Source organism: Peromyscus eremicus, chromosome 10, assembly GCF_949786415.1.
Source record: "Peromyscus eremicus chromosome 10, PerEre_H2_v1, whole genome shotgun sequence".
NCBI lineage: Eukaryota > Metazoa > Chordata > Mammalia > Rodentia > Cricetidae > Peromyscus > Peromyscus eremicus.
In genome coordinates, this window is record NC_081426.1 from 29,459,539 (window position 1) to 29,479,690 (window position 20,152).

Consider the following 20,152-nt stretch of genomic DNA (forward strand, 5'->3'; position numbering starts at 1 on the left):
CTGGGAAAGTCGGGCCCTGCGGCCGAACTGGGGCTGCTCCGTCTCATCTGCGTCCTCACGCACAGCCCCACTCCTCATGTAATCACGCAAGAAGCGCGGCGGGAGAGGGTTTTGCCATTAAACCCGGGAGCAGCTATCTCAGCTTGGTCTTTGGGACGCTCCCCCTCCGCGCGGGTTCCGATTGACAGGCTTTGTGCACCTTCCTAGTCTCTTCCCACCTGCAGCCCTGAAGAAACTCCAGTGGACAGAATGAGGCGTGGCCAGCCTGTTGGGGGCGTGGCCTGGCCTGGAGAGAGCCTGACCCTGAAAGGAACCCAGGGTCTGGTACAGGCACCAGTACAGTTTGGGGGACTAAGAGGGACAGGCAGAAGAGTCATCTGGTGAGGATGACCCGAAAGAGTCTCCAATGGGGAGGGACATAGAGGACAAAGGGAGGGGTCTTTGAGGGAGCCAGTGCTTATTTTTTTTAGTTTTAAGCTGTACCCTGTGTTTCTCCAGAAAGGGTTCAGGATGCCTGGAAACCTGGTGATTTGCCAAAGTTGGCACCTGTTTTCTAAGCTCTTTTGTTTTGTTTTTCGAACAGAGTCTCACAATGTAGCTCTGGCTATCCTGGAACTCACTATGTAGACCACGCTGGCCTCAGACTCAAACTAGAGATCTGTCTGCCTCTGCCTCCCAAGTGCTGGGATTAAAGGTGTGCACCACTGTGCCTGGCCTCAAATACCTCCCCTTCAGATAGAAGAAGGGTGTTTTGTTTTTGTTTGGGGGCTTTTTAGTCTTGTTGGTTTTTGAGATGAAACAGGATCTCACTTGGGAGCCCTGGAACTCAACTATGTAGACCAGGCTGGCTTTGAACTCACAGGGATCCACCCTTCTCTACCTCCTAGTTGTCCCAGATCTTGAGAGCAGTTGCTTGAGTTAATTTTTTCCAGTGGATTCAGACAAGAGCGTGAAGACAGTCCCTAGTCTTCTGTCTTGTCAAGAAGCACAGGCTCCCTGCCGCTTGGCTGTTAATGTTTAATGTTTACTAACTACCCTTACTTATTTGCTCAGATTAGCGTAACTGTAATAAGCCTGGCAATGCATGAGGGTCCCGGAGGACAGAGGTTCATCTTGCCCTTGCTTCAGTCTTAGGCAGATGCACTCCAGATGTGGTTTGAAGCCAGGCTCTTCACCTTCATGCTGCAGTTTCCAAGACTGCCTCCCACAGGCGGAGGGAAGCAGCGGTTGATAGGCTAGCTATGTTACCCCTGCTTAGGATTCCCTGCTGGGATCCTCCTGGTTGTGTTGGAGGCGGGGAATGGTGTGTAGTTCTGAAAGGAGAGGAGAGGAGAGGATGGGAAGCTGCAGGCCTTTTTCTTAGTCTGAAGAGAATCCACAGAGAGATGGGTACCACGGAAGTAGCTTCCTGTCAACCTTTACACTTCACACTCCTTGCCGTTCTAAGGCTAAGGGGTGCTCCTAGTTGGAGAGACAGAAACAGACAACCGCAGAGAAGCAGCTGGAAGAAAACAGAAAGGAAGAATGTAGGGCTGTAGCAAGGTCAAAGCAGGGGCCTTACATGCCTGGGCTTTGGTCCTGAGCAGTGCAAACAGACAAACAAAAAACCCAGCAAAGTGGAAATAGGAGATAAACACACACACAGTGAAAGAAAATGGGAAGAAATGTTATCCTTGAAGAGACAACAGAAACCCTTGGCTGTGGAAAGAATTCACACACATAGTCATGGATGTTATACATAATTATATGGAACATAAAAAGCATGTTAGAGGGGCCTGGAGAGATGGCTCAGTGGCTAAGCTCAGGGACACTCTTCCAGAGGACTTGGGCTCAATTCCCAGTGCCCACATGGCAGCTCACAACTGTCTGTAGCCCCAGTTCCAGGGGACTTGACACCTATGGCAAAACATCAATGCACATGAAATAAAAACAAACAAACAAACAAACAAACAAACAAATAAATAAATAAAAGCATGTTAGAGAGCAGAAAGAGCTATCAGCTCACAAACTTAGAGCAGAAATTAAAACCTAAATAATAATCAAAGAAAACTCTGAGAAAGTGCATTGAAGTTACAAGGAGGTGGTCAACAGAAAGGAAAAACATGATTTCCAATCCAAGAGACCTATTATTTGATGAACAGGAGTTTCAGAAAGCACAGAGGGTCAGTGAGATGGCCCAGGAGGTAAGGGTGCTTGCCACCAAGCCATGCTATCTGAGTTCAAACCCTGGGATCCACCTGGTGGAAAGAGAGAACTATCCAAAAGTTGTCCTCTGATGGCTACATGTGTGCCCTCTAGAATGTCTGCACCTACCTACCCCCAAGAAAGCACAGAGGAAATGGAAACTAGAAACTACAAAATTAATAATTTTTTTTTTTTTTTTTTGGTTTTTCGAGACAGGGTTTCTCTGTGTAGTTTTGGAGCTTGTCCTGGACTAGCTCTGCAGACCAGGCTGGCCTCGAACTCACAGAGATCCACCTGCCTCTGCCTCCCGAGTGCTGGGATTACAGTCGTGTGCCACCACTGCCCGGCTCAAAATTAATAATTTAAGACAATATCCAGACCTCAAAGGGATGAACAGAGCCCATGGGGTGACTCCTAGAATGAGTGAAAATAAACCTTACAGCCAGGCATGTTACTGTGGAAGTCTACAGTGTAGAAGGCAAAAAAATTTTACAAGCCTTTTTTAAAAGAGAAAAATAAACAAACAGAAGGTTATAAACTGTCTCTAGGTTTTTCCAATAACAATCCTTAATATAAGCCAAGCACATGTCTTTAATCCCAGTACTTGGAAGGTAGGAGCAGGTGGATCTCAGTGAGTTCAAGGCCAGCCTGGGCTACAGAGTGAGTTCCAGGACAGCCAGGACTACACAGAGAGAAAGCCTGTCTCAAAAAACAAACAAAAACAAAAACAAAAACAAACAACAACAACAAACCCTTAAAATAGAAAGGCACTGGGTGAGGGCAGGAGTTTAGTTGTTAAAATGCTTGCCTGGGCCTGGAGAGATGGCTCAGAGGTTAAGAGCACCGACTGCTCTTCCAGAGGTCCTGAGTTCAATTCCCAGCACCCACATGGTGGCTCACAACCATCTGTAATGAGATCTAGCACGCTCTTCTGTATACATAATAAATAAATAAATCTTAAAAAAATAGTTTAAAATGCTTGCCTGGCATGCACCATGAATGCAGAAGCTGTAATCCCAGCACTTGGGAAGTGGAGAGAAGAGAATCATAAGTTCAGGGATATCCTCAGCTACATCCTACAGTTTGAGGATAGCCTGGACAACATGAGACTCTGTCTTTACAATAAAGAAGGAAGATGGGTAGAACAATCGTTTCATATTTAGAAGGAAAATGACTTCTGACCTAGAATTTTATCCTCAGCCAAACTACTAAGAAAATGTGAGAGAACTTCATGAGATCGGGTTAATAAATACACTCCAGACACAAACGCTCCACTAGAGTAGGGAAATAAATCAAAAGCAGAGGCAGACAAGTACCAGACCCAATTGGAAAGTAATGTAGGAAGGGGTAAGAGGAATCCCTGAGAGTGGGAATGAGAGGGTGAGTAATAGTTGATTCAAGGGACAAACAGATCAAATTCTGCCATTGCCATTAGTCTGTGTTTTTAAACCTCAAGAAAGAATGCCCAAGTCAGCCTCCAGCTCCTTATTGGAAAGCCGAAGAGCCACCCATTTCTCTCCAAGAAGAAAGAGAGGGAAGGAAGGGGTAAGGGAGAGAGAGGGGGAATGAAAAGGGAGAAAGAGAGAGAGGAGCAAAGAGTGAGGATGTGTACAAGTACAAAGAACTTCCGGTTCCTTCCAGGTTGTGACCTGCACAGCTTCAGTCTATCACTTAGGAGCTCAGGGAGACTCAAATTCACCTCCCAACCAGCCCACCTCAAGGCCAGGGCCCTCAGGTATTCATGCCCCTGCCCCACTGGGTTCTGGGAAAGGATTAGACTATTCCCTTTTGGCCAAAGCAGTTCCCAAGAGGGACAGCTGTGAGCAGCTGGGAGTGGTTATTCTGGCAGGCAGAAAGGCATCTAGATATGCACTTAGAAGCATCTCTATCCTTTGCCAGTGCCATCATCTGGAGACATATGGGACTCATGTCTTGAGTACCCTCTCTCCATCCTTCCACCCAGAGCATCCTTGAAAACAGACCATCCTCACCTGGCCTCCTCCATGGGCAAACCCAGGACTCTTGCTGCTTCCCACCCCTTGCCACTCCAGACCCTGGGACTAATCTTTCTATGATTTTACTCCCTCTGTGTGTCAAGTAAAGGTCCCCAAAGTTATTCCTTATCTCACACAGTTTTGTATGTCTCCTCAGACCCCTTATTATCCCACCCAGGTGGGCATCATAGGCCCTTTTATAATGACATGTGACGTGTGGCACTGTATAATTCCCACATTCCTCATGACCTGCCATGAGCAGTACCTCCTATATCCCAACCTTTGGGTCCTCCCTTGACCCAGTTATAACTGGAAATGGGTACTAACTTATCTTTCAAAGACAAACCACGGGTAGAGCTGCACATTTGTAACCCCAGCTCTTAGGTGGCTGAAGTGGTAGGATTGTGAGTTTGAGGCCAGTCTGGACTACAGAGTGAGTTTCAGGCTAGTTTGGGCTATAGAGTCAAATAATGACTGAAAGAAACTAAAATCAAAACAAAACCAACAACAACAATGAAAAAAACCCCAAACAACCTAAAACCTAAAATACAAAAGACAGCATCACTCTCTCTAGCACTCCTACTTTTATGATCCTTGATTTCAAGTCTCACCTGGATGATGCCTCTAAAACCCTGATCTGATCTCCTCTGATGATCTTGAGCTGCAAGCTACCCACTCCTCTCCCCCAACTTTATGGTTGTTCCTTATGCAGCTTCCTCTGGGGCTTCCGTCTGTGTCTTCCTCTTCCTAGCTTGTGTGGTCTCTGAGGGCAGGGATTATGTTTCTATAGCTGTTTCCTATTGCTCAGAAAAGGGATATGAGTGATACGTGAGTGGATGGATGAGGAGGTAGATGAATGCATGGATGGAGAGCTGGTTGAGAGATGAGTAGATGGATGAATGCTTGGGTGCATGGATGAGTAGGTAGATGAATGCATGGATGGAGAGCTGGTTGAGAGATGAGTAGATGGATGAATGCTTGGGTGTACGGATGAGTAGGTAGATGAATGCATGGATGGAGAGCTGGTTGAGAGATGAGTAGATGGATGAATGCTTGGGTGCATGGATGAGTAGGTAGATGAATGCATGGATGGAGAGCTGGTTGAGAGATGAGTAGATGGATGAATGCTTGGGTGCACGGATGGGTAGATAGATGAATGCATGGATGGAGTCATGCATGCATGGATGGATGGATGGTGGAATGGATGTATGGATGGATGGATGGATGGATGGTGGGTGGGTGGATAGATGGATGGATGGATGGGTGGATGGAGAGTAGGTAGGTGGATGGGTTGATGAATGGATAGGTAGGTAGATAGATAAAGGAATAGATGGTAGATGAGTAGATAAGTAGATACACAGATGGATCCATGAGTGAGTGGGTAGGTAGACAGTAGGTAAGTGAGTGGGTGGGTAGATAGGTAGATGAATAGATGATGAGATAAATGATAAAGTCCTCTCTTGTTTCAAGTTCTGTCACAGAGAATGCTGCCTTTTCTCAAAAACAGCTTGTCATGCTGGGCATGGTGGTGCATACCTTTAGCAGAGGTGATTTCTGTGAACTTGAGGCCAGCCTGATCTACATAGTGAGCTCTTGGCCAACCAGGGCTACATAATGAGATCCTGTATCCAAAACAAAATAAAAAACAAACAAACAGCCCTTCCCCCCCAAAATCTGGAGAGATGGCTTAGTGGTTAAGAGCACTGACTGTTGTTGCAGGGGACCAGGGTTCAATTCCCAGCACCCACATGGTGGCTCAAAACCATCTGTAACTCAGGTTCCAGGAGATTTGTGACCTCTTCTGACTTCTTTGGGTACCAGGCAAGCACCTAGTGTGCAGACACACATGCAAGCAAAACATTTATACACATACAAATAAATCTGAACAAGACAAAACAACAAAACCCGAAAGTCCCCAGTGACAGTAAGAGACAGAGACAGACAGTGAGTGACCCCTTTAACCTCAGATTCGGAAACTGCCAGGGATCACCCAGGTGAACTCTGCTGCTGCTGAGGTGGGGAGAGAAGCACCCTCTAGGCCTCTCAGAACACACATCCCGCCTCCTCTAGGATGCTGAGGACATGGGCAAGGCAGTCCTGAAGGGACTGGAGTGGGACAGCATCCTCCACTTTCGGTGTGTAGTTACCCTCCGAGTCCCTGTCTCCTCTGCCCCTGCACAGCGCCTTCCCCATCCCAGAGCGCCCCCCCCCCCCCCCCCCCCCGTTCTAGCACACCCAGGAGGCACCTCACCTGGGCACAGGGATCCGGATCAGTGCTCAGCATCTCGCCCCTACACAGGGGTGATTATCTTGTCTGTTAGGAACACCTACTTAGTAATCCTGACAGGAAACTCCCACCAGGCTGAAACTTGACACAGAACAGCAATTACTGAAAACATATTTTTAAAAAAGTTGACGTTTCTGTGAGAGTTTGCCCTCCCCCGCTCCCAGCCTCCCCCGAGGAGATAGCTATTTAGGTCTTTTCTGTGAGCCTGACTTCCAAAGCTGCAGTTACATTGGCTCTGGCTGCTCCCCACTGCCAGGGCCCCGGGTGGGTGGGGGGCCCAGTTGCCTACCACTGCTCCCTTGGGAAATTTGTCCTCCACCAGGGCTGTCTTCTTGTCCCAAGCAGCAGAGCTTCAGCAAAAGAAGAACCCCATTATGACACCAGTAACTAAGACAGACACTGCAGGCCCCTTTTCAGATGACAAGAGTGACTTTATGAAGCCCTAGGAAGGCCATACCAGAGTGGAATAACCATGGGGCCTGCTGCTTTCACAGGTTGGGGCTCAAAAAGGCACTCAAAGAGGCAGCAGTGTGAGCTGCTCTGCTCAGGAGCATCTGATAAGGGCTTGCCCACACCCCATTTTACAGATTCACAGATGAAATTAAGGATGGGGAGGTGAGGGCATTTCTCTAAGGTCAGGCAGGATTTGAACCCATACCAGCAGATCTTCTCCAGGCTAGAGGCTGAATACCCTGTGGGTTCTCTCATCCCTTCCTGCCTCCCTTCCTCCTGCTCCTACTGGGACCCTCACACTTTTTTTTTTTTTTTAATTTTTATGTCTTGTTTTTGGTTTTGCTTTTTGATAGGAACTCCAGCCCAAACTGGCCTAAACCTCTCTGTGTAGCTGAGGATGACCTTGAACTTGTGGAGTGCTGGGATTACAGGCATGCACCACCTTTGGTTTTATGTGGTACTGGGCCTGGAATCCAGGGCTTTATATGTGCTGGTCAAGCACTCTACCAACTGAGCTACGTCCTATATTAAGATCCCCATTTCTTTTAGTTTTAATGTTTTATTTACTATTATTATTATTTGTTTGTGTATGCATGATGTATGTGTGGGCCTCTGTGTGCCAGGCTGCACCTGTCGAGACCAGAGGATAACTTTGTGCAGCTATCCATGGATTCCAGGGAGTGAACATAGGTCATCAGACTTGTGTGGCAAGCGCTTCCCCAGCTGTGCCAAGATCTCCATTCCTGAGGCCCTTCTATGGTGCACTGCTTTGTATTAGACAAACATTCCTGGCCATTCCTGTGTGTCAGGCAGTAACAAAGGAGGTCAGTCCTGTGCTGGGCATGCTCATTTGCCAGGGCCAGTGTGCAAAATTACAAAAAGCATCCGCTAAGTGGCTGATGTCAGGCATGGACAATTGTATCATTCCATGACCTGTAGCCTGCTTCCCCACGGGGGATCCTGCACCAGGCATTGGAAACTCTGTTCCACCGGTGCACTGACCACCCTGTGGCATCTCACACTTCACCTCTCACACGCGTGGGCCTGCCTCCCAGCTCTGCTCTGAGGTCACCTACAAGGCATGGATGTGAAAGCAGCTCACTGACAGTGATGGGCATGCAGGTGTGACTTGGTTACAAACTGAAACATCATTGATATTGCTTCTTTCTAATGCAAACAGGACTCTACTGAGAGGCTCCTGGGTAAATGAAAAGACACAATATAACATGAAGAGAATATACTTCCAGGGTGGCTCACAGTTTGGGGCAGGAATTAAGGACCTTTAAGTGCTGAGATGAAGTGGGGCATAGGCCCCTGGCCAGACTCCATTTAGCCTGCATGGTCTGTGCTGGGACTCGCATGCACAGCAGAAGTCCTTAAGCAGGAATGTGATGGGAACATCTGGCTGGGGTATTGAGCAGGTGGCCGCTTAGGGGTCAGCCCTGAGAGTGGAAAGCAACTCCTAAGAGGTCTGAGATTGTTAGAGTCTGCTTCTCGCCAGAGGGGAGCACAAGACATCCTGGGAATCTCCTCAGGGAGGTTACAGAGAGCCTGGGCTTGGCATTCAGAGGACTGATTCCACACCTGGTCAGCAGCACAGCAAAGACTAGGATAGTCCACCCAGAGCCTCTCACCGGGTTGCTGAGGTGGCCATGTGGAAAGACAGTTCTCACTCAAGATTAGGCACAAGAGCAGCTCTGTCAGGGGTTCTCACAGCAACAGTGAAGAAGCGCTTTCCCTGCCATGGCTCAGCCCTCCGTCTATCCTCAGTCATTCACTCACTCAGCAAGTGCCAGGGGTGGATGCATCCTCCGGGCCCCAAACAGGCCCCTGCCAGATCAAGGTCAGATGGAGGGGACTGGAGAGGCAGCCCAGCTCCTCCAGTTACAGAATAGGCATGTGGAATAAAATCTGACACATGGAGAAGCATGTAACCCACGTGCATACACAGTTGGGTCACTAGTCCTGGGGCATCTGCCCATCAGAACATTACTGGTCCCCTAGGGCCCCTCCCAATCCTATTCCCTCCCTTCCCCTTAGCAGCAATCACTTCTTTGTGTTACTTTGTAGTTTTACAATGTTGGCTACAGCTTTTGAACAACAGACTAACTACATTGCACATACTCTTTTAGATGAAAGTATCCCTCTGCCCGTGTCCTGTCGGTGAAACTTCTGTGTCACACCGTCCCAGTTCACACATTTCCAGGCTAGGTGAGACTGATTCCTTTGTGTGAACCTACTACGCTCATTTATCCACTCGACTCATAGTGGGCTTGTGTCTGACCTTTGGGACCTTCGGCAGTGGTCAGCGGTGCTCCGAAGGACAGGCAAGCACAAGTTTGCATTCCTCTGGAGTATTTGTTGACTTAGGAATGGAATTTCTGGGTCATTAGTTTGCATTTCCCTTAGCCTGGAGAGATAGTCTAGAACTGTCTTCCAACAGTGGCAGGGTATACGGAGCATGGATGACCTATGACCCACCCTGATGTCAGCTGACTGTCCCTGCCTGTTAATCTGGAGTCCTACCTGCTGCAGGTTTAATCTGTAACTGTTGATTTTCAAATTGACTGTGACAATAGTGTGGCCCTGTTCTGTGTCATCTGCGTAGGTTAGCTGGGTTGCCAGGTTCCCAGGCGGTGTTTCAGTTGGCCATTGTCCCTGCCTCTTGTCACCAACGCGGGGAAGTTCTCTCGGTAGACACGGCAATTTCACTTGTTGCAAGTATCTACTCCCGTCCCAGAAGGAAGCTCACTCTAAACATGACTTTCTTGGATGCAGACACCCCTCTCCCTCTCCCTCTGCCTCTGTCTCTCTCTCTCTCTGTGGTGCAGCAGATTGAGCGCTGAGCCCCACACAACCTAGACATGTTAATATACTTGATGTTATCAGCATTTTCCTCTAGTTTTTGATGTTTCTTGCATTCCCTCCCCCTTACATAACCCTAACTGTCCTGGAACTCGCTATGCAGACCAGGCTGGCCTTGGACTCTCACAGATCCACCTGCCTCTGCTTCCTGTGTGCTTGGATTAAAGGCCTGGGCCACCACGCCTGGCTCTTGCACCTTTAAGAAATCTCTTCAGGTTCAAGGTCACGAAAACATTTCTGTACTGTCTTTTTTTTTTTTTTTTGGTTTTTCGAGACAGGGTTTCTTTGTGTAGCTTTGGAGCCTGTCCTGGAACTCACTCTGTAGCCCAGGCTGGCCTCGAACTCACAGAGATCCGCCTGGCTCTGCCTCCCGAGTGCTGGGATTAAAGGCGTGTGCCACCACCGCCGGGCTGTACTGTCTTTTAAAAGTGCTATGGCTCTGCCTTTCATGTCACATCTTAATGTCCCTGATGTTGATTTCTGAGGACAGAGGACAACTTCACTTTCCCCTACCATCAGAGAGCTGTTGCCACAGTCACTCCCTGCAGAGTTCGTTCTTTGCCAACGTGTGCTTGCCTTAGTTGTCACGAGCAAGACTGGGCTTCTCCTAATCTGGTGTTGCAGGCTTCTCCACCCAGTTCCACACTGTCTTGATTATGGAGGGTTTGTAAATACACCTTGATCTCCGACAGAGCACAGCCCATGTTTATCACTTCTAGAATGTCTTAGCTGCGCTTGAGTCTCCTAAATGTCACCTTCCCTGCAGCCTTCCCTGGCCATCAGCTCATTCCGCAAACTGCCCCACCCTGCCAGTATCTCCAAAGTATTTATTGCAGTAAAATACCAAGAAAACTGCTCGTTTCTCCAAAGTATTTATTTGCCTTCCACTATGTATTGTGTTTTGGTTATTATTTTTCTCATTTAGAAAAAGTTATTTTATTTATTTCTTTATTTTCTTTTATTTTTTTACACAGAGTCTCACTATGCACACTAGGCTGGCCTCAAACTCAAAGCTATCTGCCTGCCTCTGCCTCTGAGTGCTGGGATTTAAACTGTGCCCCACCAAGCCCAGATTGGGGTGTTGTTCCTTAGGATCCATCCACCTTGTGTTTTGAGACAGGGTCTCTCACTGGCCTGTATTCTTTTCCTGCACTGTACCCTCTTCTCTTCCTCTGCCTGGGGTTTTAGGGGACTGCAGTGCTGGTCTCCATGGGCCATGCTGAGCATCAGGGTGGAGTCCTGGCCAGCCAAGTTTGATGAGCAGAGAGCCAACTGCATCACCTTGTCTACAACCTTGGCTCTTAATCTCTCCTTTTAATCTCTCGTGAATTCCTTAGGGTCTTTTGCTGCATGAGCTTTGAGTAAAGGGTTTTTGTTGCTTTCTTTCCAGGCTCTCCCTGACTCACCCCCTGAGCTGTGTGCCACGTCCAGGCTGACATTGGCCAGCAGCGGACTCACCAGCATCTTTGTCTGCTCGCTAATCTCATCCCGAGAGCTTTCAGCATTTTCTCATTAACTGTGATTACTGCCTGTGGCTTTTGCCAGATAGACTTTATCGGAGGGACAGTGAGTCTTTTTCTTTCTGGGTGGCTAACACCTTTTCTTAAGAAGAAAAACTGAATTTTGTCCGATACTCGATACTCTCTTGTATCTACTGAGATGGCCACATGAGCTGACTCAAGAAAGTCCTATGGCTTTGGTAGAACACAGTCAACCTGGGAAGGGACAGGAACAAAGACAGAGGGACAGACCTTCACGGGTACCTCTCCAAAGGGCAGAGTCCGGAGACCTGCCCTCAAACTCCCTCAGGAGCTGAGCAAGAAGAGGTGTAAGCTGGGCCCCTCTTCTCATCATCAGAACCTTGTGGCTCTTTCCTCATTCTAGCTGTGTTTCTTTCTTTCTTTTCATTTTTCTAAAGTTTTTCGTGTGTATCGGTGTTTTGACTACATACATGTATGTCTGTGCGTCACTGTGCTTGCAGAAGCCAGTCAGGGTGTTGGATCCACTGGAACTGGAGTTACAGAGTTAGCTGGGAATCGAACCCAGGTCCTCTGGAAAAGCAACCAGTGCTCTTAACTAATGAGTCATCTCTCCAACCTTCTAAGCTTCTGAATCTCTCTACATGATGTCTATCAACCCCAGGGCGGGGTGGTAGCTCAAGGGCTCATGCCTTTCCTGTGGTGTGAGCCTGTGCCCTGTACTACTTTCTGATCTAAAGCAAATGAAGCTGATGTGGGCATCAGGTGGGTCTCAGGAAACCCTGATCTAGAATCTGCTCCCCCTCCCTGCCTCTCATTCCTTCTGGTGTTTGGGACTGCCAGCCAGTGCTCTGTCATCAAGGATTTCCTGAGTGGCTGCTCTGGAAATGAGCTGGGAACTGTTGTTGTCCTTAGAGAGATTCAGCGTGGTGAGTCAGCTGGACCCAAGCCATAGCATCTTCCACTCACTGAGTGCAAGTCCACTCCCTGGGCCCTGGTGGGTAGGGGTCCAGCCTGCTACCCACACCAGGACCTGTGACCCAGAGCCTCAGACCCCAAGTTCCTCAGGCTTTGCAGCATACCATCCCTAGAGAGAAAGGGTTGGCTCTAAGGTTATCCAGCTGGCCTGGCAGAGCCAGTCTGGGGGCAGAGATGATGCCTAGTTCTTCTCAGGTCTGTGACTCTAGAGTTGTTGGGGTCCTGAAGGTATAATGGTGTTGGGTTCTATGCAAGAGAGACTCCAGTTCCTCAGTTCTTATGGGTCCCATAATGTTATTTGTCTGAATATCATATATAGAGAGTTGGGGGTCAAGGAATTTAAATTGGATTGGGGAGGGATGTCATTGGTTGCAATTGGGGCTGTGCACCGACTGCTGCAGGTCTTTGCCCACGGCCATGTTACTGGTGATCTGGATCTGAGCCTCTGTTGCCAGGATTTTGTGCTCTTATTCAAAGAACTGAAACAAAAGCTCATACGGACTACAAAGTAGTAAGGAAACTATATTCACAGCAAAGCAATACAGATCAGAAAGAAATCACACACATACATTCACCTGCACTCACGCACACGTGTGTGTGCACATACACACACACATACACTCACACATAGACACATGTGTGCAAACATGCACACACAGAGACCCCAGATGAAAATCCAGAAGGAAAAGCTTAGTAAGATGGCTACGTTCCTTCATTCTTGGGCTGGAGAGCTAACTCAGTGATGAAGGCAGCTTGTCACTCTTACAGAGGACAGAAGTCTAATCCCCAGCCCCAACACTGAGCTGCTCACAGCCCCTTCTAACTAACTCCAGCTCCCGGGAATCCGACACCCTCTCTGGTCTCTTCAGGCATTGCACACAGGGCACACACACTCACACACAGACACACAGATGAAAATAAATTACAACTTTAAAAAAGAGGATTATTTCTGTCAAGAGGGACAAGGCCACATGGGAGAGAATACTCAAGGCCACTGATCATTGTTTTAGGGCTTCCTTTTATGGGGTTCAGGAGATGGGCAGTACTCTGTTTTGATTTTGCTCACTGTGCATATCCTTTCCCTCAAGTCTTCTGACTTCAGGCATACACAAGATGGCAAAGAAGGGACTTTCCCTAAAAGTTTACTTCGAGGACACAGTTTGTCTTGCTGCATGTGTGCTCAAAACTAGTTCAAGCCAGATTGGCCCTGCTACATTCCTCTTGGACATGCTGGGAATATATTTAACAGAAACTGCCCAAGTTTGATGGTTACTAGGAAGGAGAGAAAACTTTTCCATTGTTTAGAGAGGGGTGTACCTGTAGCTTGATGCTAGGTGCACTGTTAGAAGAGGGGTATGTGTGCTTAGTACTTGTAGGTAAAGTCCTAGGTGGCCAAGCGCGTCTCCTACCTTGGCTGTGCCTGCCCTACTGTTCTTCAGGCAGCCATTTCGCTCTGTCCCAGGCTTACCCATCTAGGCATTGTGTGTGTGTTGATGTGTGTTGGGGGAGGTTCAGTTGTTCCTCTGAGCCCCCCTTTCCTCTCCATTAGTCACTTCTGTCTGCAGTGCTCGGTCTGTGCGGTAAACTGGCCATCTGGTCTCCTCCATTTGTCCATGTTGTTATCCTGTAATTTTTGGCAGTCATAAAGGAGCCCCGGCAGCCAAGTGTGTCCCACCTCCTGCATTTTGCTGTCTTGTTACTGATTCCTTTATCATTGGACTATGCAACATTTTTATTCAATTTCCATTATGCTCTTTTATTTTATCTTTACTTTTTATGTCCATCATTTTTTTTTCTGGTACTGGAGATCAAACTCAGGGCCTCATGTATGCTGGGCAAGTGCTCTATCACCAGGCTACATCAGCAGCCCACATCCCTACTTTGATTTTTTGGTCTGTAATTAATTACATTTAATGATTTCTGTCAACCCTTTCCAAATTCTCTGGGTAGTAGGAAGGCTCTTCTTCAGGAACATGCATGTGCACCAGGGCTTGATTTTTGCATGTCCTCAAACATGGAACCCTCACAGCAGCCTTTGTGCCTGAGGACAGCTGAGCAGGAGAGATGGGTAAAAACCTCACCTTCTTCCCATGAGGACTGTGCTGATCTTCTGGGACTGTCTGAATCAAGTCCTACAACAGGGAGCTGAAAACAACGGAACTCTATCCCCTCATCCTTCTGGAGGCCATGGCTTCACCACCAAATACCAGCCAGTTTGCGTTCTCTAGCTGGAGGTGCTGAGTGCTGTATGCATTCCTCCTGGGTCCTATTGCTTATCAACTGCTAATCTATTTTGTCGTCACATGCCTGTCTCCCCGTGTCTGTGGCTCTCCTCCTAAGGACAACAGGTGTATGGGACTAGGACTCACCATATGGAGCATCGATTATATCTGCAATGACCCCACTTCTAAATAAGGTCACATTCACAGGGCCAGAGGTTAGGACTCAAGCATATTTTGGGGGAGGAACATAAATCTACTCAAGACAAGGGTCATTCAGATAAAGAAACATTTTCTTTTCTTTCTAGTATTGACTGGTACTGAGCAGGAGTTGGATGCTAACTTGGCTTTCTTTCCTTACATGATGCTCAGTTTTGGGGTATAGTGCCCAAAGGATTGTGTCTTTAGCATTTAAAACCCAGCAGTTGTACCATGGCATGTCCTGGATTGATCATTCTATTTCAATGCCTCAAGTCTTTGGTGTGTACATCCTGTGTACCCCAGGAAAATGGTGTGGGACTGCAGTTTAGACAGTGGGTCCTACCTGGTGCAAGGTAATAAACAGTTTTTCTCCACCAGCCAGTGGGCTACACAGGAAACTTGCCCAAATGGTGCGGCCATGAGCCTTACTGTTCTTGGATTTTTATGCACAAAAGCCTTATCCTGGTTGACACACTCCAATTAGCAAGAACAGTTAGTAATAAGCAAAGTTACAGAAGCCAAAAGACAAGGTTAGTATATTTAGGAACTTTCTGAAACTGTGAGCTATGATGGATTGGGTCTTTGTTCTGATTTTGGCAGGTTTTGGGGTCTACATGCTGGGCTCTTAGGTCAGAATGGTACCTTGGTGCCTCTAACATGGTGTCAGTTATGCTAAGATCTAGGGACCTGTTATATACCTGCAAACAGGAGGGACTCAGTCTTCAGGCCTCATCTCCTGAGTTACAGCTGAGGTGTGGGATATTTGTAAACTGTATGAAGATGTATTGCTGTGATTGGTGTAATAAAAAGCTGAATAGCCAATAGCTAGGCAGGGGAGTATAGGGGGGACTTCTGGACAGAGAGGACTCTGGGAAGAAGAAAGGCAGAGTCACCAGCCAGATGTGGAGGAAGCAGGATGGGCAGTATGGAGATGAGGTAATGAGCCTCATGAAAGAATGTAGATTAAAAAATATGGGTTAATTTAAGTTATAAGAACTAGTTAGGAACAAGCCTAAGTTAAGGCTGATTTTCATAATTAATAATAAGTCTCTGTGTGTCCTTATTTGCAGGCTGGTGGTCCTGACAAGAAAGAACTACTAGAGTGTGCTGCTGTACAGTGTCAGCTGGCCCCTACACACCAGGACAAGGCAGGTCCACGAGACACTGACTGCATGAAGCTGCAGAAGAGGCCACACTGTCTATGGTGGGAAGTCAGGGTGGCTCTCATTTCTAAAGGGGGTGGGAGTGGGGACCGACAGATAAGTGGCATGTCTGCAATGATGGGCACGTTCTGTCTGGATGGAGCTCCCCATGAGCTGGAGTTACAAGAGGTTGTAAGCCACCAAATGCGGGTGCTGGGAACTGAACTTAGGTTCATTGGAAGAACAGCAAGTGCTCTTAACCACTGAGCATCTCTTTAGACCCTGAGATCTGAAGTCTTCATAGTTCTCAACATTGCACAAAAGTTTAAGTTCAAAGTTTCTTGTCAGAATCAAGGCCAAAAACAAAAACAAAAACCAAAAAAAAAAAAAAAACCCAAAAAAACAAAAAACAAAAACAAAAAAATCTGTGTGTGCTGATTAGTTTTTTTGTCAACTTAACACAAGCTAAAGCGAGTCATCCAGAAAGAGGGAATATTAACTGAGGGATTTCCTCCACCAGATCGACCTTATAGGCAAGTCTGTGGGGGCATCTTATTGATTAATGATTGATGTGGGAGGGCCTGGACCACTGTGGGCAGTGTCTCCCCTGGGCAGGTGCTCCTGGCGGTATAAGGAAGGTAGTTGAACATGGGTCTAGCAGCAGCTTTCCTCCATGGTTCCTGCCTCTGCTCCTGTTTGAGTTTCTGCCCTGACTACCTTCAGTGGTCAACTGTGCATGATGTGTCAGACAAATAAGCCCTTTCCTTCCCTGGTTGCTCTTGGTCATGTGTTTGTTATGGCAGTAGAAAACCAAACCAGGGCACTGTGAATACCTGATATATATATATATATATATATATATATATATATATATATATATCCCACAAGTTGCGTACTTCCAGTACATAATAAAATAAATGTCCCTGTTCCAAAAGAGCCAAAGCAATACCAAAGCCCAACAGGGTAAACATCACCCTGGCCATCCCCATCCATGCCCAGGATCTCTGCAGTGTTGTGATGCCGATTCTAACAGGCATGGGCAGCCCTGTTCTTAGGGCCTTGAGATTTGCACCCACACAGCCTCTCTCCTGGGCTGGCTCCACTAGTTGTCCTGGCTCTCAACAGACATCCCATGTTCCTAGCATTTCTAATGACCTGGAGTTCCCCCTGAAGCTTAGAAGTTTACTCTTGTGTTTTTTTTTTTTTTTTTTTTTTTGTTGTTGTTGTTGTTGTTGTTGTTTTCAAGACAGGGTTTCTCTGTGTAACAGCCTTGGCTGTCCTGGAACTTACTTCCTAGACCAGGCTGGCCTTGAACTCACAGAGATCTGCCTGCCTCTGCCTCCCGAGTGCTGGGATTAAAGGCGTGAGTCACCACCTCCCTGAAGAAATTTACTCTTGTGACTTCATGCAATGCCCTGGGGAATGCCTGCAGGGACCCTGACCTTGCTACACATTGCCAAGTTTCTCCAACCTTTGAAATCTAGGTAGATGCTTCCATGGTTCAAAAAGTTACATTTTGGGTGCCTGAAAAACAACAACAACAACAACAACAAAGAAAAACAAACAAAACCACAGCTTCATGATATGCTGTCATGAACTTTTCTCTGCCCAATAGTCCATTATTTTTTAATTCTGTCTCAAGATCTCAAGACACAGGGAAATGTAGATAAATTCTTTTCTTAACATTTTATTTTGTTTTGTATGTATAAATACTTTGCCTGTATATGTGTATGTGCACTACATGTGTGCCTGTGCCTGTGGAGGCCAAAAAGAACACATCAGATCCCTTGGAACTGGAGTCACAGACAGTCGTGAGATGCCATGTGACTTTTCTGTAAGTGCTCCTAACCACTGGACCATCTCTCTAGCCCCCATCTACAATTTTTTTCAGGTTTTAAAACTTTATTTGCACATTAAAAAATTGTGCATTCCAATAATTAAAATCATTTGAACAAAAAAAAATGGCACTCTGATTAAACTGCATTTTACATCCTGCAGGACACCTTGGATTTGACTCTGTATCTCACCACCTCCCACCCAGCTTTTTCCTTCACCAACATACAAGTTCTTTTCCCTCCCTGCCAGCCAGACCGACAGATGGGTGGGAGAGGCAGGGGAGGCCTTCCTGGTCAGCAGTTCTGATTCTTTGATGTGAAAGGGGCAGCACAGGCATTTAAACTTGATCCAACCTCTTTGCATCTTACAAAGTTAAACAGCTAAGGAAGTAAAATAAGAAGGCAATGCTTGTGGAATGTACAGTGCATATTGGCGGCGCTCGCCTCATTACAATTTGCCAGCTTGCTTCTCCTGTTCAGTCGTTTCTTTTGAAGGCAGAGGATTTTTCTCTTGTGTTTCTGTCTTCTTTAATTTCAACTTAATGAATTTCTCAGTCTCAGCCATATCGGGTTTGTCAGACATGGTTGCCGGAAGGAGCCGAGCAAAGTGCGCGAACAAAGGAGAGTTCGATCTGCTCAGAGGCCGCTGCGGATTCCCATCTACATTTTTAACAGCATTCTTCTCGTCTGAGCTCCCACTAGAATCAGCCATGAAGCGGTGTTTCCAGCATCGTTGGGCTTCCCTAGCCTGCATCTCCGAACATTTCCATATTCTTCTAGACATCAGCTCCAAAGGCTTAAAAATCATGCCTTCAGATTTAGTCACAGAAATGATCTCGATTCTTGGGTATCAGTTTTCAGTGTTAGCTTTCCTCATCGTGTGACACAAATTTCTGACAAACCACTTGAAAGAGCGGAAGATTTATTTTGCCTCGTGTTCAGAGATTTTATTCTGTAGCAGAACATCATGTAGTGTATAAAGAAGAAAGCTGTTTACCTCATGGTGGATAGGAAGGAGATACCATAGACAGACAGACAGATGCACACAGAGACAAATACACAGAGGCCAGAGACACACACAGAAAGACCAGAGCAACAGACAGGCAGACAGGCAGACAGACAGACAGATGCACACAGAGACAAATACGCAGAGGCCAGAGACATACACAGAAAGACCAGGGCAACACACACACACACACACACAAGGACACATCCCCACTGACCTACTTCCTTTGGCTAGGTCCCACCCTGTGAAGTCTCCAGAATTATTCAGATTAGTGGCTCTAGTTGGGCACCAAGCATTCAACACATGAGCCAAGGGAGGACATTATGTAGTCAAGTTATCACCATCTCTTGGGGGGACTTCTTGTCATGGAGAATCTTCTCACAGGGATCCACAGGTAGGACTCATGCAGTCCTCCTAAGAGCAGGTCTTCCCTCCTAAGACTTGTTAAGGCCTTATCAAACTGGGAATTCTAATCAGGTCCCCTGAGGCATATCTCTTCAGTGAAGTCTCCTTAGAGAGAGCATCATCAGGGAAGTCTGTGGGGAGGAAGGTCTTACCATGGAGGGAGAGCTCTTCAGGGAGTTTTCCTTGGGAAGGTATTCTCTGAAGGAGAGTGTCAGGGAACTCTCCCCAGTTAGAGATTCTTCATGGTTGTTTCCAGGAAGGTCCTCCTTGAGGAGGTGTACCAGGCTTTTTGGGGGGCCACCAACCAGCTCCCAAATCATGACACAGAGATTTCTTATTAGTTGTGAATGCTCGGCCTAGCTTAGGCTCGTTTCTAGCTAGCTCTTTTAACTTAAATTAACCCATTTCTCTTTATCTATGTTTTGTCTTGGGGCCTTTTACCTTTCTTCCTTTCTGTACGTCTTACTTTCCTGCTTCCTCCAGTGTCTAGCTGGTGGCTTGCCTGGCTTCTGGGCCAAGGCATATCCTCTCTTTCTCCCTTGTTCTCTTCTTTCTCATTCTCCCTTCTTCTCTCTTCTGAGCCTAGATTTCTCCTCCTACTTATCTGCCCACCAGCCCCACCCATCCCTCTCCTGCCTAGCTATTAGCTATTCAGATTTTTATTAGACCAATCAGGTGCCTTAGGTCAGCAAGGTGAAACAAAGGCAACACATCTTTACGTAATCAAATGCAACATAAACAAATGTAACACATCTTTACATCATTAACAAAGGCAGCAGAAATAAATGTAACACCTTTTTACAATTAAAGTCATAGTCCCCTTCATAAACAAATATAACACATTTTTACACAGTTAAAGTAATATTTCCCTTCATAAACAAATGAACACATCTTCACATCATTGACAAAGGCAGCAGAAACAAATGTAACACACCTTTATACAGTTAAAGTAATATTCCCCTTCATAAACAAATGTAACACCTCTTTGCCTAGTTAAAGTAATAGTCCACAACAAGGAGGTTTGTCCCATGCTTATATTTTTGGGATGGGTCTCACCACAAAGTTTTTCCCCAAGGCTCCTCATGGTGGGTCTCCTCAGAGAAAG

General features: G+C 46.8%; 1 protein-coding gene across 1 annotated transcript; it reads right to left on the reverse strand.

Annotated features, from left to right (window-relative positions):
- Positions 1–17,770: 17,770 nt before the first annotated feature.
- On the reverse strand, positions 17,771–18,219 carry LOC131920873 (thymosin beta-4-like). The gene has a single exon (XM_059275337.1). It carries the CDS (start codon positions 18,217–18,219, stop codon positions 18,085–18,087), a length of 135 nt encoding a protein of 44 aa, XP_059131320.1. The 3' UTR covers positions 17,771–18,084.
- Positions 18,220–20,152: the final 1,933 nt, after the last annotated feature.